The 26,426-nt window shown below is 37.3% G+C and overlaps 1 protein-coding gene across 2 annotated transcripts in view; it reads right to left on the minus strand.

Moving 5' to 3' along the window:
- TTC17 (tetratricopeptide repeat domain 17) overlaps positions 1–26,426 on the minus strand; it is a 55,837-nt gene that overhangs the window by 10,994 nt on the left and 18,417 nt on the right. For both annotated transcript variants that reach the window (XM_021533219.3, XM_021533221.3), the window contains exons 8-17: positions 26,264–26,403; positions 25,869–26,029; positions 25,434–25,546; positions 24,344–24,484; positions 23,808–23,923; positions 22,557–22,731; positions 21,984–22,061; positions 19,655–19,879; positions 17,309–17,495; positions 141–311 (exon numbers count right to left, since the gene is read on the minus strand). In XM_021533219.3, coding sequence (XP_021388894.2) covers positions 141–311; positions 17,309–17,495; positions 19,655–19,879; positions 21,984–22,061; positions 22,557–22,731; positions 23,808–23,923; positions 24,344–24,484; positions 25,434–25,546; positions 25,869–26,029; positions 26,264–26,403 — 1,507 coding nt within the window. The remainder of the gene's footprint in view (positions 1–140; positions 312–17,308; positions 17,496–19,654; positions 19,880–21,983; positions 22,062–22,556; positions 22,732–23,807; positions 23,924–24,343; positions 24,485–25,433; positions 25,547–25,868; positions 26,030–26,263; positions 26,404–26,426) is intronic.

Raw genomic sequence — 26,426 nt, forward strand, 5'->3', positions numbered from 1 at the left:
AATGAAACGACTTCATGGTTACTTATTACTTTATGGCCAGAGAGAGGCAAATACAGCTTCTCAGTGGAAAACAAGACAGCTCTTCTGAAAAATCTAGAAACATTTTATTTGCCAGAACTGATTTTGTAAGGCTGACTTACTTTCCAGTCTCAAGAAGGAGGGATCCCTTGCTGAACTCTGATTAAGGACTTCTGGATCTTCTGTACCTCCCTCAGAGTGTCCTTCTGTCATTGCTGTAGCTGACTCATAGTGGCCATCAAAGTATTTCTCCTTGCCATAACTACCATCTGGATTTTTCTCATGACAATGGCCTGAAAGAGAGAAATTTAATGGCATACCATGAGAGAAAGCTCCTCCTAGATACAAGTGGAGAAGCTGTATTGTGGAAACTACCATCTTCTAGTTTTCTGTGGATTTTGTATGTTGTTAATCTATGGATTAAAAGAATAATTCTGCAAAGCATGAAAGACTTCATTCAGTGATTAAAAATCTGATCTATTCACTGGCAAGGGAAATAATGTAAAACAGTTACAGAAAACTATCCTATTAGGTATATGCTGTGAACTACTAATGCAAGAAAAATCAGCTACTTTTCAAGGGAAGGTTGCACAGGAGATGAGAAATTACTGTGTGCGGGTACCCACTCCAATGAACACTCCCAAGACATATTTTAGTGACAATGCACCATATGAGGCATTTGCCTGCCACATGAATTTTCACTTAAGACACCAAAGTGGTCAGCATGCTTATGTGCAAGAGAAAAAGGGCCAAGGCAGACTGATCTGGGAATGCCAGACTGACCTTCTATGCCAGCAACAGATAGCATGTTGGTATGACTAGCTCATGAAACAGAAAGACAAAAGCTAAGAGCACTAATCTGTGCAAAAAATTCAGAAGTTTATACAGCTGAAAATTTAACATCTATAATTTTGTGCTCAGGTTACAAGTCCACATTCCACCAAATGCAAAGATCCAGGAATAACATTGGGAAAAAACCAAATGTAGAGTCAGTAATAAGCAGAAACAAAAAAAAAAGCACACATTTGCAACAGTAGCCTTTGAGCATCTTTTAGTGCCACATAAGCATTCAAATACTTTAAAGGGTGGTCACCTGCATCTTTGTAACAGTATTTTTGATAATAACTACATTTTAACTACAGATCCCAGATTTTCATATAGTAATTGCTTTCCAGGGCCAGAGGTGCTTAGGGAATACAGCTAATGACACCATTCTCCACATGTGTGAGAGGCTGGGAACTGCCCTGAACCCCAAGGCGCAGCTACAGGGCTGAGACATAGACTGGGGGCACTTGTCTCATCACACAGGAAACCTGTCCCCACTGAGAAGAACACATTCCATGTTCACAGCTACTGCTCTAAAACCCTTCCTTCCTTTATTTGAATCACTTGTGAGTGAAAACAGTATACATATACAAATTAATTAAGAAGCCCACAACTGAACAGAATAAAAATTAAATGCATTAGATTCTCAGGTACATTCTCCATTCTGCCTTCTCTGAGTGCAAACTGTATTTCTCCATGCACATGGGAAGCATTATGTTTTTCAAGCAGAAGCATAAAATAACAAGAATGTGAATAAAGTAGATCAGTGACCCCTTTTTACTTCACACAATGATCCTATGTTACAAAGGATAATTCCAGGTTTTACGCCTTTATCAGGCCAGTAGGATGAGAGGATGGTTCTAACTCTCATGTAAGGGTAACCTGTTCCACTGCTTCTCTGCAAAGTGAAACTACAGCTTTCAGCTCTCTGCTTCTCCAGCTGGGAACACTCAAGTGTCATCTCTGGAAGAGAAACAAACCAGTATTTTCTCTGTGTGTGAGTGACCAATATCAAACAAATTAAACTAGATTTATAAAGCCTTTGGGAAAACTATTTAGTGTCCTATCTTTCCTGCTGTATGTAAGAAGACAAACATTATTATGAGTAAATATATAAAACAGAAGTAGTTAACTTCATAAACTCTTCTAATACCATCTAGTTATACTCAGACTTTCCTACTCTATCAGTCATTGAGTCTTTCTTCAATCCCCCTCCCACCTCTCCCATTCTGCCAATAAAAAACTAATTTTTAAATTTTTTTATGAAACGAATTGGTTTCATAAAAAAAAAAAAAGGAAAAAAGATAAAACAATCACTTTAATATATGGAGAGCCTCACACTTAGTTATGAGAAATGGTGTACGCAGAACACTTAAGTTGCCCCCACTTGACATCAACCCAGCCTGATTTCAATACAAGTCAGGTGCTTCTCAGAAATGTGATGGCCACAATTCCCTTTGCTGAAGATCCATTCATCATGAGTCTAAAGAATGAAGCAGAGGGGCTAAAACCCAGACAACTATTTTTAATTAAAATTAAAATGCCAAAAAGAATTTTAAAAATTGGAAAGCACAAGCTGAAGGAAAAAAATCGGTGGCACTTAAAATTCTACTTAATGCCAACTCTGTTAATATTAATTTACAAACACTGACAGCTAAAAACATGCTAGATGACTGTGCTGGCTTTCTTGGGATCTGAGAGCTGCTATATATAGAAACCTGGGTGACCTAATTTTTTCAAATTGCTGCTTTCAGTTGTCTGATATTGCTGGAGACAAAAATGCTAGCTGAAAAACCAATGGGAACTGAAGATCTCTAGTGAGTGAACCATGAAGCTGGAGGTACTGAAATACTGCAAGTCAGAACTGCTCAGCTTCTGTCAGCCAGATGCCTGAAATCCACCAGGAAGCCCAGTGTTCCAGCAAGGGAACAACACAGACCCAAACTCCAGGCACATTCTCTGTCTCTAGAACTTCAGGTGCATCACTGCAATACTTGCAGCACTTTTGTTATGTGAAAGACAAAAGTCACCACTGACCTAGAAATGCCCAGCTATTTATTATTAATATTTCATATATATTCTGGCTGTCTAAATCAGCACATGTGAGTTTTAGGTGTAAAGTTCTGACACAATGATATTACAAAACTTGGAAGTCTAAAATTTCTACATTGTACTTGGTAATTTCTGCTTACTCCATCTTATACATTTACTAGAGAAAGATCACTTTCTTGCTCATTTATTTTTTTGAGATCAGCTGTTGTCACTCTTCCCACTGATTCAGTAGAACTAAGAAAGCTCAGAGGGAAGTGGATCAGAGTCTGCCTTACCTTATGCATTATGAGACCTGGTTACTAAATTCCAGACAGTAAAACAAAAATCATAGTGATGACACAAACAAGTGTCTGGGCCTTTATTTAAGTGATGCAAACAACACAAACAGTCTGTACAAGGTTAATGTAGAAATTGGCAGAAAAACCCCACAGACCTGATGCTAATTTACAAAGGAAACCCTCTGCAGAAAAAAGCAAATAAGAACTCTAAATTGAAGCCTCGAGACCTTGGAGACTAAAAGCAGAACCAGTATTGTTTATTAAAGGACTCTATTCCTACATTGTTATAATTTGTAATTTTTTTGGCCAATGTGAACACACTTTTGCAGCATTAGCACAAAGCAAACTTTAAATATAGGAAAAATTTGCTAGATTATCCATCCCATTTAATATTAACCACCTTCATGGTTTTCAGGACCCCTCTCAAATGTCCACTGAAGCTGTGGAAACTACTGCAGTTGGTAGGGCAGAAAAACCCTAGTCAAAAAGTTAGGCTCAAGTGCTTTAGGAATGGGGTGAACTCTTAAGCTGAACTCCCCTTAGCATAAGGAGGGAAGCTCCCAGAGTGTTGACATCTGTCACAGGGAAGGAGAAATATTAGGAGGGAGAAGCAAAGCAGTAACTTAAGTTTAAGAGTTGCTCCATGTATGAATGGGTAACAAACACTTATTCTGAACCATATTTAATGTTGCCACATTTCTCAGAAAAATCACACCTGGAAACCATTATGAACTTTCTTCACTACATACAAACTTTTCTGGTGCTATGTATTGGTTATTTTTTTTTGTCTAAGAGCAAATTTCTGTCAATTTAGGTGACCCCAGATGCTCGGATTGAAAGCCACGCACCTAAGGCAAGGAAAGAAATGTGGGAAGTACAGAAAAGAGGAAAGACGAACAAACAACATCCCCAGAGTATCACATGGAAGTGCTGCACTTTGAGTAAGGTCTTCAAAGTAATCAAACCTCACCATTAAATTAGGCACTGATTGTTCTAAAAATGTAAATTAACTGCCACTGTAGCTGTTTGTTTCTTGTGGTACATCTGGCAGAGAGAATGAGGCCTCATTAAATATTTTCACTGTTTGATTCCTATATACCAACTAAAGACAGATGATTTGGTGTCATCAATAGCATTAGAAATAAAAAGTAAAATTACCTCCAAGTGTCTTTGGTCAGCACAAAATTTTTACTGACATTTAGCTCTTTGTCAGGGCAGAACCTGCAAAAAAAACCTATGACGTTCCTAACTCCACCACCTATGTTCCAGCATCCTAGGTTTATGAAAATTACTGAGTCTTAACTTCTAATGTTATACAGACTATTCCATTAAATTTTTTTGGTACATATTTAGAAATTACAGCGGCAAAATGATGCCTCAGAACTAAAAGTCAAGTCATTTTAAACTGAGGAAACAGTTTTTTTTCCCCTACTATTTGGAATAAACAGACCTGCATTATCTTGTTAACTATTGCAAAAGTCAAGGACTTGCTGTAGTCAGTGACTTGCATTAAGTTAGGCAAAATGCTTGTTATATGGAGATATGTGTCACTTAAATGATCTGCCTCTTTATGGGTAAGCACAGCCAAGATAGAACTGCACTTAATACAGATGTAAGTCAGCCTGAGTTGTCAGAGTAGAGAACAAACTGAAACCAAGCTGCTAACACGAGTTACTAACTCTGTACTTATTTTGTATGAATGCTTAAAACTAGTATTCCCCACAGTGAAATTCAGTAAAGATAGGTCTTTCTTTTCCTTTTTACATCAGGAATGACATATCACTGAGCTCAATGGAAATAAGTTTCAATCCCTGCATGCAGATGAACAGACTTAGCATCAGTGCATCAATAAAGAGTCTTCTCTTTACTTCTGCACTGCTTACACAGATGCAGACACATAAGTAAAATGAGGTGTTATATTACCACTTTACATATGAGAATGAGCAATGACGCTGCTTAGAGGTCACGTGAAAAATTTGGGTGTGCTCACTACTTGAGTGATGTATATTTACAATTAGGCTACAATATATTAATTACAGAAATTAAACTGAAACCCAGCACATTGTCACCCATCACTTTTACAGAACCAGTCTTGTTCAGTGCTTTGTGTCACAGGCAATATAATTTCCCAGAGTTTACAAAAATAATCTAGAATGAGGGACTTCACCTACCAGAACCTTTTGGGGATCTAGAACTACTGGGATCTCAGTCAACAACATTTGGGCTAAATTAACACCTTAAGAACTGAATTACTTTCTGCACCACGGTGACTCTGTTGCAATCTGACATGACCAAACCAGGCAGTGTCACAGGGAAGTGCTGTTTGGGAGACCATCCTCTAGACAACAATAAAAACATAAACTTTGACTTCCATGGCAACATTAACACTGGTGATTAACACACTGCATACTCTAATTACCCTGATCATTCAAGGTGAACATGGTAATTTCCACAGATCTTCTGAGACATTGAGAGCAATCATGTTATTCCAATCACATATAAAAATATATTTGATTAAAAAGCATTTGCTAAGGGAAAATATCCAAGCCACTTATTTTGACATGAGTTTTAAAAGCAGGAGGATGAGCAGTAACTACAGAAGAGACCTATCTTTAGCAGCTATTGCTGCTCTGCTCACCTTAATAATAAATTAACATGGTTTTATTTAGATTTTGCTCTAAAATTAATGAAGTCCTTTTCTTATGATTTTAATAAAAAAAACACATGTTGGTACTTCAAAATGAATCCCACGGTTGAGCTCTGAAAGCAGAAACTGCAGAACACTTAGGACTGAACAGGATTGCCATCAAAAATGTTAGTGAAAGGTCACAGGCTATAACTGCTGAACTGTACAACAGTACTGCAATAAAACTCCAGAAGCAATACTAAAGAAATTTGTTGCTTTCCACACACACAAGCAAGTTGTAAAAAAATACAACTAAAGAATATCCAGTTAATTTTTAGTGAAAAATGATCACCAAATGATAGAGCAGGTAAGTAAAAGGAGAAGAAAACTAGGAAGTTTTAATTAGAATTAGCTGGCTGTGCAATACTGATCTGCGAATGTTTGCTAGGTCTGTATTTAGTTCAAGAGAAATACACAATCACTGTGCTTTCAGCCACAGACGACTCAGCTCCAGAACAGTAACACCAGTGGACCCCCAGTGCCTTTTACAGTTGTAACACACTGGATAAACCACCAAAAAGATCTATCTACTAATCCACATATCACCACAGATTCTGTTCTGGATAACAAGAGACAGATTGCACTAAGTTCCCACTCTTATGAAGCTAAGTATCCATATGGGTACCAGAAAAGAATGAGGAGTGTAGTACCCAAATTCTGAACTAAGCTTTTAATGTCTTTTCTCTCTACACATAAAAACACTGATGGTTAATTTTTAGTTTTTTCCTTTAATATAAATCCTCCTTCAAAAAGTCAGAATTTACAAGACAAAAATAAACATTTTCAAAGGACAGGACAAACTGCTGTTTGAAAAAGTGAAGTATTGAAAACAAATAATGAAAAGCAAAATGAAGTATTTTAAAAGCTGACTTTCCTAAATTCCTCCCTTTGAAAGCAAGCGGCTCTTCTTCGAAGATGATGAGAGGTGTGTTCAAAAAGGAATAGTAAAACAAAACACTACATTAAAAGCTTTCATTTGATGCATAGAAAAAACCAGGATGATAATTTATGCCATGAAAATTTAGACCAAAGCACACAAAATGAAACATACATAAGTTTTTTCATTTTTAGTATTTATTCCAACAACAGTTTTCCAGTTAAGAGGTTTATATGGTAAAACTCTTCTCACTTGTAGGAAGTTTTAAAATCTGATTTGTAGCAAAAAAGCTGCCTCTAAATTGGCTTAGCTATAGCTATAAAGGTTATTTATTTGTCTTATCACAGCAGTTCTGATTAAACCTTTGAAAACATACAAATGCCAACAATACATAACTGGATTTCTTGAACTGGATTTCTTGATCATATTGAGAGAAATATCTCACCAATGCATAACAGACCAGTCCCTGATGAATGGTACAAAAATTCTCCTTATGAAATATAAAGAACTGATAAATAAAACATGGGAAAAATTAAAGAGAAAGACAAACCTATTTAAAATAGAATATAATGCAGTTTAGTAAGGGACATGCACACAAAACATCCTGAAGAATTCAGTAGGCAACTCTATAACAGAGTAGAAAATATCAATCTTCCTCCCAGCATCACAGAGGAGAAAATCAGAGACTGATTACCTAAAGCCTTCATTCTCCACCCACTAAAATAGGAAATTATTTTTTTCATGATGCACATCTAGAAGCAGAAACTTACTCTGTGATGCCAGGAATAGGGCATAAGACACAGAAACATCTAAATATCTATATGCAAAACCCCCCAATCTTGTCAGTGAATAAAATACTAGCAAATGTCTCTTTCAGAAGACCCTGTTTCTACGTATAGAGCAGGAAGGTTAAGTAGTCCTCCAGTCTGAATTTCAGTCTGTGCCTCAAGGGTAATGTTTTTTCTGCTTGTTTGTTTTGGGGAAAGAGATAGGAAACCCAAAAGAAATAAACACATAAAAGTTCTGAAGACAAAGGCTTGTCCTCAGTGACTTCTCCCTGGGCCAGATTTTTTTACTGTAGGGAAGAAATTAGTTACTTATTAATTTCTTAATAAATACCTCCAATATAAGGCTTGCTGTGAATATTAAATGACTAATATTTACATCCTTGTACACAACACAATTCCGAAATCTGTTGATGATTAAGCAAAAGACAATTCTTAGTTTAAATATCACTAGCATAAGCAAAGCCTACCTAGAGTGGCTTTTTTTTTGAGCTTTCTAATCTTTCCTCTTTTCCACATATCTGTTATGCTAAGCATCACATATTTTGTAGAACCTGTTAGAACCTAAGTATCTATGAACTCAAGTCTAAAAAGGACTTTAAGTACAACAGTACCCTTCTACTGGGAAATGGCATCAGATACTTGAACTCTACAAGAGTTAGGAACTCCACTATGGGTTACTGTTAGCTTCCCACTTCTCTGAATGCACGGGGTTGAAACTCCAAAGCCAAGGAAATGCTTTATGTGTAAGGTTTGCACCATATACTGGAATTTAAACAATATAGTACAGGGACCCGATTACATGTTTTTTGTATTCTGAAAAACTATTTTGATAGGCTGTATTTATGTTTATCTGTGTGTCTCTTCACTCTGTTATACTGCTCAGCAAGAGCAGATTCATAGTCAGACTTGATCCATAACAATTTATAGATTTGTTTGGCACAGATACCCAATAACTGCACATTAAAGCAAAGATACTGACACCCAAACAGCATACCAGTGTTAACTGGTCAGGTAGGCCTGTCCCTTACTGATCTAAGAGAGTGCTTACTAATCTTTTAAGTGCTTGACAGTTTGCCTGATGGGGCACATTCTACACAGATCCATTAAAAAGCAGAACTGTTGCTGTAAATAGGATAGAAAAAAAATCCTGGTGTTGATGGTTTTGATGATCAAGATTAGCCTTAAGTAAGGAATGCCTGCAGAAGGTTATGTTTGACAAGAATACTGCCAACCACTCTAAATTAGAATTCAACAAGAAAACTCTCTCCTCACACTGCCAGAACAGTACAAAGCCACAGAATAGTCATTGCAGAAAGACTAACAATTTTTGCAAGAATGTCCCTTCTCCCCAAAATTGTTACATTCAGGAAGTTTCAATCTCTTCCTCTAGGGAAATTCTGAACTGTCCTGGTTTCAGTCTCTAGTAGCCAGAACAGATCATAGATTTAAAGCTTTGAGGACAGTCAGAGCACAACACAAACTCCCATGAACCAGGCAACCAACCTTAAAAGGAAAAAACAAATCAATAAAGCAGACAGATCAGGGGTAGTTAAGTGCCTGGCACTCCATGGCTCAGCGTGCAGTGCTCATTTTAATCTGAGCACATGGCATTGCATGCTGCTTCCAGACAACCTCCACATGACTCATTACAGGCTGAGGCCACACATTACCACTTTACAAGTTCTCAGATTTAGGCCAAGTGAATACAGCCTTCAAGGTCTAGGCCAACTGCTAATGACACTAAACTACACATTGTCACTTTCCCATATGTGCTTCTTTTCTATTCCAAACATGCTTTAACCAACTCACTAGTTCAGTGTGTACAGCTCAACTATGAACATGTTTGTGAAACTACATCTCCCTGCAGATGTAGCTGAGGAATTTCTATTCCTCCTAAAAAGGTTGTTGAACATATGCAGTTGTTGGATCTCCTTAAATAGGTCCAGCTCTAGGTGGTGCATCCAATTAAGGTTCAGTAAGAAATTTTAGCAGCTACATGTAAGTAACTGCCACTGGCAAAGACAGCCTCTCAAACAGAGGGGAAGACACAGTCACAAATTTCTCATTTTCTCTACATTCTTGTCACAGAAAAGCACCACACTGCAGAGAAATGGTAATACATCTGATAACTGAAGGTATCAGCTTTAGGAAACTTAGTTGGAGAGGCAATCTTTTCCCTTTGAGCAATGCCTGATGTTTTTCCTCCTCCTACACGAATATATAGCTATTGCTCAAGTAAAGGAAAGATCCAGGTAACATACGAATAGTCTTTAGCACTGTAAAGGCAGATAAAAATGGGAAATGTCGTATTATATTTAGTTTAATACTGTACTGCTTTTTCCTCATACTGAATGGTTTTGCATCAGTAAACTCTCACTCAATTCTCTTACAGTTCTAAATTCCTTTCCACAGTGCAATTGTCAATTCCTCAGTTACTCCAGCAGCTGAGGCCATGATTCTCTCCTCTTTCTTCTGCTAGCCAATAGCTTTCTAATCTTGGGAAAAGACAGAATGGATATAGAACTCTAAACAGAGCATGATGCAAAGTGAGACTGATGACTATTGGGAGAAGCTGTCAGGTACACTACCATGCAGGAAATAATCAGGCCATGTGTAGGATGCAAGACATACTCTGTGTGATGAAAGAAGACGCAGAACAAACTCACTCATTAGCATATTTAACGCATGCAAAAGAGAATGACATTTGAGCAACACAGATATACTTAAGGAATCATGCATTGTTTACAGAAACCTTTAAGATTCTCAGTGGCTTTCCAGCAAGCAGCAGTTTGGAAGCAATGTGCATAAGCAGTGGGTACACCGCCTTTGGATACTGGTGTAGCTAAAAATGCCATATGTAACATAGTAACACATTCCTTCACTTTTCAATTTAAGAATCTCTTATCTATATATCTTTTATATAGTTTTGACAAGAAAAATACATTGAAAGAAAGACAGGTTCCAATGAGCTTGGCACAGCAGTATTACGGCAAGGTCATTCACTTTCAACTTCCTTCAGCCAATCAAGAGATACTAAATGAAGACTTTTCAGGGACAAGTATGATTTATAAATCAGGCTCCAAGGAGTGAAAAGTACCAAGAAGCTTGCATCTGGTCGACTATCTTCAAGATCACATCAATATTCTTAATATTCTAAGATTACTGCAGCAAAAGTGGACTGTGGGAACGGCTTCTTCCCTTACTGGGCTAGTGGTGCAGAAACAGTAGCACAAACCCAAAATAACTGGGTCACAGAATTCTTACAAAGCACATTCTCACATGCATTTCTCCAAGATCTTCCACTCAGAAGCACATCTGATATTTCCCAACACCGTCACTCCCCAGGGATGCTGGTTTCCACCAGGGCAAAACGCAGACATCATTCACCATACCACCTACCTGCCTGTATTCTGCAAGATGTTTTCACTATACACAAGTACAATTTAACCTTCTCTTACTCCTTTAGCACTAAAGAGCCCAAATATGGGCACCCACCAGATCTTTCAGATGGACGGTCACTGTACGATCTTCAATGACAGAGATGCAGCTTGATTTTCAGATTCCAGGTGGAACTTGCAGGGTGAACAACAGGCACACGAGTGCACTCCTGTGCATGTATGGGGCACCAATAAATAACTTTTTAACTTCAAAGGACAACAATGATCTGTTTAGAACTGCCTCTGTTTGACAAAGAACCCACTTTGTCCATGATACTGCTAAATGACCAAGGCAAATTATTGCCCTGATGTGCTTCTGAGAGCTCTGACAAGCTATTCATGTGCTTCACAGAATTCTGCTTGTTGTTTAAAAACTCTGCTGGTGTTGACTCTTTTGTTCATAAAGATGAACTTTACCATAAGGCAAGAGAGAGAGTAAAAGCAACAGAGAAACAAATGGTCACAGATCCCACCCCTTTTGCAAACTCTAAGATAAATAAGAGTACTAATACATGCAGTATTTTCAATAAGGTTCAGGAGCACTTATGAATTTTGCCTTCCAATATGCAAAACAAGGTGAGAAAAGCTGAATTTTAAACATACAGAAGTACTCAGTTCAGAATCCCATATAATTGGTGTGGGAATCCAGAGCTTCCCTCTGGCTGCCCTGGAAAGCCTTGGACCCTGGCAGGGTGTCAGGAATCCCCCTGGACAGAGCCCCCAGAGACAGTGTCTCTGATCTCTGTCCATGGAAAAGAGTTTTCAATCTTATAGGATGAATTACAAGCTCTGAGTGTTTGATATAAGTACTAATTAAGCGTGGCACAGGTGTAAAAGTAAAATTTTAGGTTTCTGGATTAGGGGTTCAAAGGGGACAAGATGGAGGAAATTGGGTGTGTCTTGTCCTTTTTCTTCTTCTTCATGCCCTCCCTGTTTCACTGTAGTGTTGGCATTTTTCTATTGGTTTAGGTTGGGGACACACTTTTCAACATAGACGATAGATATTGGCACATTATTGTAAATACAGCACAGGGAGTTTCTGGTATTTAATGTTTGTAACATCCCACTGAGGGCAGAGCCCCACACGCTGCCCTGCAGGACAGAGCTGCGGCAGGGCAGCAGAACATGGTAGAGATAAACAGAATAAACAACCTTGAAAACCAGCACAGATGAATTATGGTTTCTTCTTTGGCAACGGGGCAGAAAGACAGAGACTTTCTACAATGTCGGAATCATCAATACCACAGATTCCGACAAATTGGTACAATTTCTGGCTTTTTGCTTCAACTAAAACACAATTAAATTCTGAGCTAAGCTCAATACCCCTTGCTCCAAGAGTAAACATCTTAGGGGATGTTTGTTCCATTAACATTAATGTAACACCATTAACACTGTAAGAGATAAACATTCATTGGACAAACAGATACAGCAGCTTGAGAAGGAGGAAACTACTTTTACAATAAAAATGTCTAAAAGGACCTCATTCTATAGGAAATTTAAAACAAAAATTTAGCTGTCTGTTGCTGGGACTACCAAGTCAGTCATAACTAGTAGGGAATAACGGAGTTAAGTGAAAGGTGCACTTAAAAATGCAAAGTATTTCACATCCCTGTGTTTTAACATGCTATTGAAAAGAAAGTGACGCCATGCTTTTGCTTAATGTTTGTTTATCTCAAATCACTAAAGGGACTAGAGGCGATTGCAGCTGGCAAACTAGTGTCAGAGGTTTGCTTAAACTGTTGATTTAAGGAAGCTATTTAATCTGTCAAAAGCTTACTGTTAAGAGTTTCAAATTGAGATTCTCCTTTCAGGTCAACCTCTCTCATTGGGTCAGTTTGCTTAAAGGTATAAGCTTTTTAACTTACACTTGTAATAATCTAAGGGCTGAGGAATAAAGGGAAATTCATACACATATAATCTGAAACATCTTTCCTGTGTTTTATTTTAAGGGGAAATGGAATAAACCATTATTGGTTATAATAATAACCAATAAATGGAAATGGAATAAACCATTAATGGAACAAACCAAGTTTTGATTTCACATGGCACAGAGTACTGGTACCACAAGAGGGCACTAAAGCCATAGCTAAAGCAGATCCGCATTACAGAACTTACACTGAGGAAAGAAGATGAACTGCTCTCACAAACACTCTACACACAAGGATTCAGGTTTCTTGGTGGCGTGCACATACATTCATAATGAATTCACACTCCCTCGACTTTGTATAGAGCAGCACAAGGCCTTTTGTAAAAGCACTATCCTGCCAAAGATGAAAGACAGTGAGACTTGAAGCTTGAAACAAGGCATGTTTCATGTTTTGAATAGCATTAATATATTAATAAGATTTTGAATTTTGTTCTTGTCTAAAAGAATGTGAAGTGCATGAGCTCATAACCAAGTGGAATTTTGAGTCAGAGATAAATGCTCAGTCTAATAAAAATATTTTGAGTACAAATGATTATTGTTTGCCCAGGCAACAATTCCGTTCACACATAGAAAGGAAAGTCTTATCTAACACCAACTAACAAATCAGTATGTTTCAATGGCCAGCTGACCATCACAATAAAAATACGGTTCTCGTATTCCGTAACCTTTTTAATATGGCTTGGCAACATCTGAATGTTTACATCAGCCAATGAAGTACCACAGGAATAACCCCACAGCTGGATAGTCCTATACAGACCTTAATACCTGATAAAAGCTACTTGCAATATTTTAAGCCATAAAGTGTGCAAGACAAATGTCGGCAATGCACCATTCAGTATCAGACAAAAATGACACTGGCTTTCTCTACGAGCTTAATTAGCAGTCCAAATATTTAATTTCTGTACCTTTGAGAGTGTCCCTGTTTTTCTAAGCTTTTTACACTTGTTAACACACATTTCTTGGTTCTGTTACTGGTGGGTCACACATGGGTGCTGAAGTTATCTGTCAAGCAACACCAAGTTTCATAACCTGCTTCAGGAACTGACTCACCAGTAACCTAACAGTTGATGCAGCAACACTGCCAAGTCACCTCTAGAAGGATCACCATAGAATAATGCTTGAAGAATGGAGTCCTCCAACTGTTTTCTCGGGTATTTGGGAATAAGGCAGTGTGTGGGTTTTTGCTGTATACAGCATCTATATTAGATGCAACTGCCTGAACTCCTGCAGCTGTCTAAAATACCTGTCACAGGTGACAGGGCTGGAATAACTTTGGACACTTCACACATATCCTCCATAAGAAAAAAACCCACTAAAAACTAAAAACTTCTGCAGATTTAGAAATTCTTTTACAATGAAAACAAACATTTATATAAACTTGAATACAGGAGGCAAAAGTTAAAAAAGAAGTAAAAAAAAAAAAGTGTTGGTCTGAGATATTTAATTCTCATTCTCATGTGTATGAAGAGACTTGGGTTGAAATATAAATTATCTATACCAGAAGTAAGTTACTAAAAAACAGGACCAGGCAGCAGTATAGACAGGAAAATAAAAGCAAGCATCAAAAAAATCAGTGTTAGTCTGTCACACTTCCAACGTCCTGTGCTAACAGCAAACGTCCCAACATGCTTGAGAAGATGCCTATTTCACTTATTTGAAATAAACACCAAACACATACTGTAATCAAAAATCAGGCTATGAATTCAGATTTTTGATCCCATATTCCATCTCATGCTAGCATATAACTCCCACTAACCATTTGCTGGATTCTGCCGATGGCTCACGGCAGCAGAGCAAGGAACTCCATGTCTCACTACTGAGCTCAGTTTTCATGAACAGAGGCTTTTGACAGGCGAAGCAAAAACACAGCTACCACATGGGCCTACAACCCAAAGCACAGGAAGCCTACTGCTGTTACTTTCAGAAATACTGAAGGAATGCTCACCAAAACAAAATACTAAACCAGAGAAACATTTGACATTCCAAATTGTTGGTAAATTATTCAGCATAAGATATTGATCTCAAAGGATAAAAATACTTTATGATATGCCACTAAGTGAATAATAACAATCTTTCAACTGTTTTCCTTGGACTGAAGGAGCAACAAAGTTTTAGGATACTTTTAAGTGCAAAATAGGATTTGTGATTGCACATTCTTGAAATCATTCTGGTTTTGGAGACTTTACCTCATTTTCATATAACTGCCAAGGTTCCTCTTGAGTCAGTTGAAGTTTACAGTGGGGGGAAGAAATATTTACCCAAACCTTATGCAAATAAGATAAGTAAATCTACTTTTCAATTTTTATATTTTGAGTTTGGACTTAAACCACAAATCACCATCAAGGCTGAATTAACCAGTACGTTTATTGTAACACTTTGCTCAAGAATGTAAAAAGAATATTTACACTATCAGCTTTATATTTTCAGGCTTCTTGCACTAAAACAAAAGATGACCTAAAGGATATTATAAAGAAAAATAAATAGTATTAAGAAAAGTCCTAGAAAAAGGCAAATCATTTAAATACAGAGTAAAATACTTAAATAATGGAATACTGAAATTTAATGAGCACATTAACATGCTAAGGCATATTCTGCTCCTTCTTGATTTAGTAGCTTCACAAATTCCTTATTGACCAAATCCCTACTCCAATGTACCAGGTGAATATATTCATGCTCACTTTACTAACCAGTGGCCAAGCAGGCAAAAAAAGGCAAGGTAACACTTTTCTCGTAAGCACTTTTGGGATGGGTTTTCCCTCACATTCAAGAAACACAAACTTCCTAAAAAGCATATGCTGTAACAGCTGACCTCAGAATGAACATCCTGGATCAGGAACCATTGCAAACAGAAGCCAAGAATTAACTGAACTACATTGTGACAAGTCGAAGGAAGAAATTAATATAAAACAAAAGATATCATAGATAATTTTGGAGTTCAGATAAGCTGCTTGTTACCGTTTCTGTTCTGTGAACAGACTTTTAAATTGCTTTCTGCTTAACTTCAAAATAAAGTAGCAATGACTAAGGTTTGACTGAAATAACTTTAACCTTGTGAATTAAAGACTTTCAAAATACCTCGATTAAAAGTAAACAAACATTGTTTTGTTTTTCTTTTTAGAAGAGTGTGTCTCTTGTGCAAGTTCCATTATTGCTTACAGTATCTCCTAGGAAATTTCTAAGAAGGGCAATCTGAAGCTAATAGATTGATTGTGAGGTACCAGCATAGGAGCTGACATTATGGATATCAGCAAGAGATCCATCAGCTGGGCTGCTACACCACTCACTACAGCTCACTCAGCCAAACAGCATTCATTTCTCTGCACAGCTGATGGGCTCTCAATCACAGAAAATGCACAAGGCCATGTAAAGTATTATGATTTTAATGGCATAGTCCTGGAATTTCACCTACAATGGCATCATCCATATTTTACTTGGCGATAGGATGGCCTCTAGTCTGTGTTTAGACAGCACAATTCTAGATGCTAAATTAGAGGAGGTTTCTCCATGTCTCTCCACTGGAGAGGGAATTTCAAAAACTCTCAGAGGAAGTCCTAGCAATGCTAAAAATCACAAGCATTTCTCTGGTGAGGTTTACATTTCAAAATAAAGAAAATATTAAATGGAAAGACACCTTAGTAACAATTTGAGACAGGAGGGATTTGAAACTATATTAATAGATTGTCTTCAAGATTGCTCATGAGTATCATATTGGCCATATTCAAGTACAGACATAGTACTGAAAATATTCAGTAGGATTGAATAAAATTAATGAATTAATGAATATATTCTTTTTAAAATCTAAGCAGCCATTAATGACAATAAATCTTTCTGTTGAAAATATTTAGCAGGTTTTTGGGGGAGAGATTCTAAGTCATTCTTAGCTATTTTTGGAGTGTTAAGAGCAATGATTGCAGGTCTCATACAAATAATATAATGCTGACACAAGACTGTCTATTCCTTGACAACTGAACTCTAGAAAATGACAACCAAAGTACTGAACACACTGAAAGGATATGAATGAAAACTAAGCTGTTCTTCATCAAATTCTTCAGCTGACTGCAAAACCTGAAGGGCTGTACAAAGGGGTTGTTGAGCAGCCTAGCAGTAGACATGCACTTCTATAAATACTGAATCCAGCATTCCTGATTTACCAATAAGATACTGGTGGTGCTGTTAAGGTATTACTGACAGTCAAGAAGTAATCTGCACTCAGTGGAAGCCCTCTAGATATTCAAGAGGTCATCCTCAAGCAATTATTTAATGGACTGTAACTTTTCCATTAAAAGCAACATCTCAACCTTGATCCTTAAAGCTAGAAAGCACTGTGAAGCAAAATGGTGGAAACTTGGGAAAAAAATCTTCCACACCAAGGCAAATAGACATTATTTGACTTGTGGTCCACCTTTCAGCAGTTGCTTACCACTGCATACAGAGGAGGTGATGTTGTACAGGAAAGGATAAAACTGCAAACAGCGGATCATCTTCAGGCTGCTTTCACACTCCAAGCACTTGGCTGTCAAATCCAGAGCGTGTCTGAAGGCCTGCAGTGCTCCGCTAATGTTGTTCTGAGCCAGGTACACATTTCCCAGGCTCAGAAAAGTCAGGGGCTGTGAACACAAAAGCAACACACTGCAGCATAAGTACATTCACTGTTTTAAGACTGAAGCCAACTAGGAAATACCCCTGTCAAATTTGGTATTTGTCAAATACCCTCCCAAATTTGGTGGGAAAGAATTTAGAAAACTTCCTAAACAGGCGCTGCCTATTCTTACAATGGAGAACTAAAATCGTGATTCATTGGTGGCAACCAAAAGCTGTTTTGCCATAGGGTTGTGTTAGGAGTTCCATCTTTGCACAGTAAAAAACCAGCTGTTAAATACACACAGACTGAAATGAAACATTCAATACTTACTTATAACCATCAGAAACATAATGCTTTCTGCAGAGAATGCCAAAGGACTAAACTGAAATGTGCAAAGGCAATTTAGAATCATTAAAAGTCCACAAAAAAAAAAAAAATCACTAGTTTTCCAGCAGGACAGGTGCACTGCATTTGCCAAGAGTGTTCAGATTTACCTTAGCAAAGCTAGGTTACTGAAAACACCAGTGTCACACTAGACTGGAGGTACACATTTATGCCCTTCAATTCTTTGTTAAACAATATTTTGTCTACTGCTTTTGGCTCCTCTCCGTAAAATAAATACTTTTTTGAAAAGTAAAGATTATAAACACCTTTTTCACTGATAGAACTCAACACTTTAATACAGCACACAGTAAAGCATTACATTTATTGGTTGACTGAATAGTCTTTCACTTGGACAATGTAATTTGCTGCAATTAACAGTACACTGCTAGACTAATACAGCATTGTAATTTAAGCAGTTGTTTTTCCCACCGAAACAGTTTTTTACATTCATTATCTAAAAATGTGAAGACTGAGAGTAGCTGAAGATTTTTCCAACTCAGCCTGCATTACTATAAAGCATTCAGAAAACTGTTCCATATGAGCAACAGTATTTTTTTTAACAGCTTTTACTGATGGAGCACATCTTTTATTCCCAGTAGTCGTAATTAATTTTAACTTGTATTTACTTTTCCATTATATTGCAGGAAATACCATTCAAGTACAATGCCTCCTGCTAGTTTTTCTGGTACAATATGTATTACAGGACTGAGTACACCTGAAAAAAACACGAGCAGGCATTACTATAATGAGGCAGCATTTGCAATATTTTACAAGAAAACCCCTACTCACACAGCATGGGCCTAAGGATTCCTAGGCTCCTCCCCTCCAAGGCTGTGTTTTCATACGTTCTTATGCACACCATTCCAGCATAGTTCTTTCTGTAATTTCTTTTTGCATTCTTACCTGCCACCCAAATGGACTACATTCCTTTTCAACACTTGAAAATTTGTTTCTGCATGTTACACTGAATAAAACTTACTCTGTTTTCAGCTTTATTATGTGCTAGGTGACTGATGGCCTGCCAGGTTTAAGCACTGTTAATCTAACTAGAGAGGTAGAAGCACAGGAAAGAAGTCACTTAAGCTTCTTACTGTAGTGTCTGTGACGTGAGACCAAAACTATCTGCTAGAAAAAAAAGGTATTCCCTGCTATGATATTCCCTCCCCCTTTCTTTTCACAACTGTTCTGGCCAGGTCAGGAGCTCAAATAGCTTATACAGAAACTGCCTATATGACATAGGTGACAACCTACAGAATGGTTTATCATGTCACTGTTCAGAAATACAAAAACCTGGTCTGAATCTATGGTCAGAAGTAAAGCCACCAAACAACTAGAACACATTTTCCTTTATGTATATAGACAAAACCTAGGGACAAATAAAACTGTACAGATAAAATCAAGTCTCACAGAAAGATGTCAATAAAGATCTTGGTAGCATACACACTACCTTAAGGGTTTTAAGAATGAAGATACAATGCTGACAGCTTGACAGATCTCTGTTTTAGGTTAAAATCTTGCCAAACACCAGGATTAAATTCCCTGGCGGCACTGCTGATAATACAGGTTTTGGGAGGCTAGAAGCCTGTCACTGATTTACAGGAACTTCTCTAGATGTTTATACTCTCAATGGTCAGCATCACCCCTGGTGCAGACAAGATTTTACATAGAAATGAACATCCATTGCAAATCACCAGCTGGAAGATGAACTGCATGTGCAGGTAAACACAAGTAACATGTACTTAGAAAATAATGAGGGAAAACACATTCACTGCTAGGCAAACACAAACTCCATCAACTTACCTCAGAGGCATTTATGGCCAAAGCCTTCAGCAGGAGCCTGCTGGCATCCGAATGAAGACCATAATGAAATAAGAGGTTAGCAAGGTTGACCAGAGGGATGTCCTGATACTCATGTGGAGCCAAATTGTATGCTTTTTGCAAACAGGTGATAGCAAAGGTGCTATTTCCAACTGCACGCCAGTACAATCCAGCTTCATTAAGCACAAGCCATAGAGGATCTTCTGGCTATAGGAGAGTCAGGGAAAAGGATAAAAACACCCACAAAGAGGTGTCTCAGGAGGACAGAAATGCCTGCTCTTTAATAAGAAGCAAACAGAACTCACTCTTGCATACTACATTGTTAACTGGATACAAATTAGATTTTGCTGTGACTGTTAGCAGATTATTCAATCTGCTCCATTCCACTCAAATGGACAATGATTTACAGGCTGAACTGCAATTTAGTAGCAGCTGTTGCTCACACTCTACTCATGTGAATGCTTTGTATCATGAGCAAAAATCCCTTAAAATGTACAAGTGATAATGGTTAGTTCAGTACAGGAAGCAACACTTGTGGGCCGCTTTAGAGACTTAAAATTATACAAACACAGATCAGTGTAAAATTCTAGAATTTGAAAGTCAGGCAGCTATTAAATTACAGGTAGATGTGCTTCCAGGTCTTTTGTCTAACATTACCTTTCCCTGTCAAATCAAGGTTCAGAGTTGTTTTTTCTTAGATTTAGTTATCTGTCTTATGAAAGTTGACAACTGGCATGCATTAGATACTGTTTAAAGATTATAAAATAGTAAGCAGTAAGTGAGGGCAGGTGAAAGAATGGAGGAAGTGCCAAATACACCTTGAATGTTCCTTCCTCCTCTTTAACCTGTAACATAAAGCATAAAGAAGCACTCAAACTAGAGGAGAAATAACAAAATTTAAAAATATTGCCAAGTTGATGGAGGTAGGTAAAACATCCACTTTCAGATGCACTTTGAAATTATTTAGAAGCATGTTCTAGTTTTTAATATTTTCATTATTCTGTATTACCCAGTTCTACAAAACATTTCCAGTATAAAAGCAACACCTGAAATGGATGTTCAGTCCTACCTACATGTCTGAAGCCCAAATGTATGCCTGAGTAGCAAACATGCAGCTAGGATTAAGGAAGCAAAACAGTGATACTGTGCTGAGTTAGTAAGAACATTTTTGTTCCAGGTTTTAAAAAATCCCTCCCACAGAAGGGTTCTAGATGAACTGGAAGATATCAAAATGATACAATATTCTTTGTTTGGAGTACCTTACATAATCTGTGATTTCAAGATTATTAATGAGCCCTGTTTTGCAATGCACATACACAACATTCCAAACTCCTCACTGAATTATTCTCCATTCACAGGTCTCAAGGACCTCCCTAGCTAAATCCACAGAAAGCTATTAGCATTTTGTCTTTCCCACCAACTGTGGCATTCCTGCTCTAAGCAGTTTATCATTAGCAGAACAGGTAAAACACTAGACTGTTCTTACATCAGCAGGCAGAAAAGTTCAGGCTTTTAACATAACAGCAACAGAATACTACAGTTAAAAACAAAATATTCATGCACTCCACAGTAAGACATTAGACATGTATAGGACTGTTCTGAACAACATAATAATAGGAATCAACTCTTACTGCTCATTTTTTCTCCTGGTTAAGACAGATGCACATAGTAAATGGTACTGATTTTAGATTAAAAAAGTATCTGTATATAATACCTTGACAAAACTTCTACAAGTAAGTTAAACTGAGAAATATCAGCTTGACATATCAAAAAGAGTCAACATCGCTCTCAATCCTTCCTGTCATTTGCCTCTCAAAGGCCCCACGCAAGATGGAGGTGGCATTCCACAGGGTTCTATACAGAGGTAGATTCTTTGCCCCAGAGTGCCAATTATCCTGACAGAAGATTGACAGAGGTTGGTTTCCTTGGAGGGACAGCAGGGGGAAAAGCAGAGTAGTGGGAAGGAGGAGGAAAAGCACAAGGCAGGCATGCAGGCAGGGGCAGCAGACCGAGGAGTAGTTCCAAGCTATTTCTACCAGTTAAGCAAATGGCTGCCAGAATTAGTTAATATATTGCTGCTCCATATCCTCACAACAAGAACAAGCAACTACAGGGCTGTTTGATCCACGTTAAGCTAAATTAGATACTTCTCTATGTATTTCTGCTTTTATAAACATGTAAACATGGCTTTTAAATCTAGTTTTGTCTCAGTTACAGGCAGCAAATAAACTCCTTTCTAGTGCGTCAGTGACTACTTTAGAAGTATAAATACAAATCTCAAGTAAGAATCTCATGGGACAGATTGACATACCTTTTTCATGGCATGATCTAGATACACTCCTATCTTCATCAGTGTAATAGTTTCATTGTTGACACGAGACTGCAACATCTGGAAGACAAAGATTTGCTTTTCCCCAAACTACTAAATACATTTTACAGACAAGATCTACACAGGCCATTCAATACTTGCTTCCTTAAATCTTCTCTTCAGCAAAGGGAAGATAAATATATTGTACTAAAAAGATGTGAACATATAACACTTAAAGCAACCAGTCTCCAGAATGCACTATGAAGTTACCAGCTTGGTAGAATGCGTAGCTCTTGGAAATTAATCACATCAAGTGACTGTTAAGATTTAAAAGAAAGATGTGATTTCAAAGAGCAAATTAAATTTCCCATTTTGTGTGCTTTTGGTCAGCATCTGAAGGAAGTCAGACAAGTTAACCCTTTCTTCATTACTATTAGAAAGAATTTGCCCACATTTTACAGAAGTACTAATTACTTTGAAATATCAAAATCTTTCATGATCTGAATAACACTTTTAGAGGCAATAAAAAAGTAGGATTTTAAACCAGAAGAGAACCAACAAGAAAACATCTCTTACTTGTCTTGCTTGATCGTCTGGCATTCTGAATTTCAAATCTAGATTAGTGTCTAGTTCCTTGACCAGTATGTTTAGAGATTCATTATTACGAGCATCAGTAATGGAAGAACAATCTGGTGCCTGTGCTTCTCCATGCTCAACAGTATCTCTTGGGATATTCAGTATTGGCTGGATTCTATCAATAAGGAGAACCAAGACAAATGAACAGCATGTGCTGCATGCCATCATGTAGAAATACAACAATCTGCTAAGCCTCGTACTGCAGACTTCTATGAGACACGAGCTGCAAACATGAAGAATTCAAGGACCCCCTTTCCCTTGAAAAGTAATTTATAAGGTCTTTCCATTTTTTAAGCACAGAATAATAAAAACAATGAATGGTGCAGTAGAGATAACAGAAGGTTCTCATATTATCCTAATAAGGATTCTATGAAGTTTAGGACTAAACAGGTAAGTGATAAAAAAGTTGAATTTTTACACTAGAACTTGATTTCAAAAACATCAAAAGGTAGGCAAATTCTAAGATGAAAACTGTTTTATTTCCAAAGGAAGTTGCTGGATGTTTTTAGATGGGAACCTTGAACACAAGCTGAATACTAGTATTATACTGACTAGGTAGAACAAAGCAGCTTTTTTACTACCACTGTTATAATTTAAGTGACTAGGGTATAACAACGCTGCATTGATCTAGGTAAGTTAGCGACTGCAGTACAGACACACTTATTTTATCCTATATAATAACAAATATTACTGACTCTTCCATTGACTAAAATGATTTTCTATGCCTGTCCCCAAGGAACAAGTTGGAGTTTTCCATTCCAAATCCTTTTTTATTGTTTTCATAGTTTGCTGTCATCATAACTAAAGCTAATAGGATGTATGTAATGTACAAGAGTTAACTGTAGTTATTAAATAGATGCTCACCTCATTCTCTCTCTCAAGGTCTTTTTTTTTGTTAATATAGTTCACAAGACATTCAGACTTGTGCTTAAATCCTTATTCTGTGTTTAATGTGTTCACCCTGGACTAACAGTCGGGGAAGAATCACCATGAAACTGGATCTGGCTGTAATACTTACAGCAAAGACAACAATCAAGGAAAATGCCTTCCTTCTGTGGAAGGGCCAGAGAAAGAGGTTAGAACAGCTCTGTGCTGTTGATTACTAACTGCATCCAGCCTCTTCACAAAGAAAATACTCTTCACTCATAAAATAAAGAGTTACAAATACAGCTTTTAAAAATCAACACTTACCTGAATCCCCTGTTTTCTGGAGGCAAGAAATAAGTTGGCAGTTCTTCTGGGTCAGGAATTCTGGGGAAAGATTTCATGCATTCTGACCGCTGAGGCCAAAGAATATGCTGTTTGTCCTAAGGGGGAAAGGAATTATTTTTAAATATTTTCTCAAAATTTTTAATATTCTAATTATCAAGGTAATAAAAGGGATATTAAAGGAGAGTCTGAAGAAAAAAAAGCAAAACTGATATATTTGTAACTATTATTTCTCCATGTTTTTTAATATCAGCAGTTGAAATTTCTATCTTTACTTAGCTATACTGCTTTATTTGCAGCAGATGTTTACAGAACAACTCCCTCTGTGCTCCAGTAGTTTCAAAGGATGGGAAACTAGACAGATGCTTATATGTTGAAGAGATTTGGAATGCTACATTCTCCAGTGTTGTCACACATCAAAACTGCGGCCCAAATGCTAAGAAGTTTCACACAAACAAGGAAAGGATTCACGTTCATCCCTCCTCTGTGAAAGGGCAAAGCTTATCCTCTTCACTCACTCTGCTGGGTTCCACACTCCACACTGAAACAACAGAACGAGCCACAGGGGAAGACTGCAAGGACTGGCTGTGAACACTTTGGTTTGCATGAAGATCCAGATTCATGGATGTCATACTAGAAGTTGAAGAGTCTTCACCAAACTAGAAACAACAGAAAGACTAATTTTAATAAAGGAGATGGTACATTCCTTGTTGAATTTCTCCATGGTATTTCTCCTCCCCTCTCCACTTATGTAGTTAAGCCTTACTCATGACCTGAAATGTGGGTAGCAGAAAAAAAAAAAAACAACGCATTTAAACCTCTTGATCCACTCAGACCATCAAAGCGTAATATTCATATTGTAAATAAGCCAACAATGAAAACACAAGTGCAAATCAAAGGAAAAATGCTGAAAGGTACCAGATACTTGTAATAGGTGACAAAATCTATTTATCTAGATTGCACAGCTCGAGATCAAGTCAGAACTGCTAAAACTCATGGCTTTCAGAATTATCTCAATAATCTGAATTTATAATTACTATAATAGGGAAACCAATCAAAGACAATAAGAAGACAACAGCAAAATTAAAAATAATTATTCCTATTTTTTTTAACTACTTAATGGAAAACTTTGGAACATACTCCACATTGCAAAATAACTGAAATCATAATCCTTATCTGCAGTTCTAACACAACAGAGGTGTTGCTTAGGTGCATGTCATTCTGGATTTTCAGTATTAGTACACACCCTGCTTCCAAAACTTCTTTGTACTCTTGTACCAAATTTTCTTGGTGCAATCATAGGAAACTAAGGCTTTGGACTAAAATGAAGTTTTTGAGTTCAAGCAATTCTCTTCTCTAGGTAAAATAAAGCCTTTTACAAGAAATCCTCTCTATTTCTACAGTTCACATTCTCTCAGTGTGTATTAGTATCAAAACAAATACACATTAAAATAGCTTGCACTCTGGAAAAGGAAGACTAAGATTTCTCACTATGATTACCACAACCAGAATGTAACCCTTTTGTCAACCCTGAAAACATTGAAACTATATAGCTAATAAAGCAAATGGGATCCAGTTGGAAGCAGTGGTATCAATTCACACACAAACCTGAACATATTCCACATTTTCGAAAATGTCTCCGCGGTGATAACGAACAGGCTGATCCCACTGACAGTGCAAGCTATGCTGCTGGTTGCCCAATCTGCAAATCTGGTGGTTCCCTGCAGAGCAGAAAATATTTTTTTTATACTACAAAAGTGTGGTTTCTTAAAAGACAAAAGACAGCACACAGTCAACCTCTCTGCCCCCAGTTTGGTCCATCCTTTTTATTTACTCCATCAGCACAGAGGAAACTCCAACCTCAAAAGAATCCAAAAAAAAAATCTCTGTTCTAAAATATACTGCAAATACCTTGTTTTAATAAGCAAAACACAAGAGCCACTCAGGGCCATCTTAATATATGAAGAAGTTATATCCTGACACTTATCTGAATATGTGCCATATTTCAATGCTTTAATGAGTATGAACACTAAAAAATTGTACCTAATTGAGCTTCTTTTGCCATCTGTGTCTCATGAATGATGTTCCTCAAGATTTGTTCTTCCTGGATGAGCTTGTACTTGTCTAAAACATCTTGTTGCCTAAGGTAATGGTCATGCTGCTTTTGATATTCCTTTAATTCATTTAATGTTCGCTGAAGTGATCTTGGAAATTAAACAGAGAAGATTTACTTTGAATGCTTTTTAGAATATCACCTTTTCCTACACTCTTGCACATTTTTAACTCTAGGCTTCTTTAAGTTTTCATATGTTTAATTCTATTGTATAATCAAAGAAATACAGAAATTTAAAAACAATTCTTCTTGAAATGTAAGTAACTGCTGCAACAGAACTACAGAAGTCAGATTATATGCATTGCCACCAGGATATTTTAGTTACCTATGTTGGGCTTCCAATTTTTGCTCAAGTTTTTGCTGACACAGGACAGCATGCTTCCTTTTTACAGCTTGCTCAAACCCTGGTTTGGCCTGTAGAGCATGATCATAACACAGGACTGAGTGGTTGTACTCTCCAAGCATCTGAAGAATGACCAAGAGAGAGA

The sequence above is a fragment of the Lonchura striata genome, chromosome 6, assembly GCF_046129695.1.
Source record: "Lonchura striata isolate bLonStr1 chromosome 6, bLonStr1.mat, whole genome shotgun sequence".
Classification (NCBI taxonomy): Eukaryota; Metazoa; Chordata; class Aves; order Passeriformes; family Estrildidae; genus Lonchura; species Lonchura striata.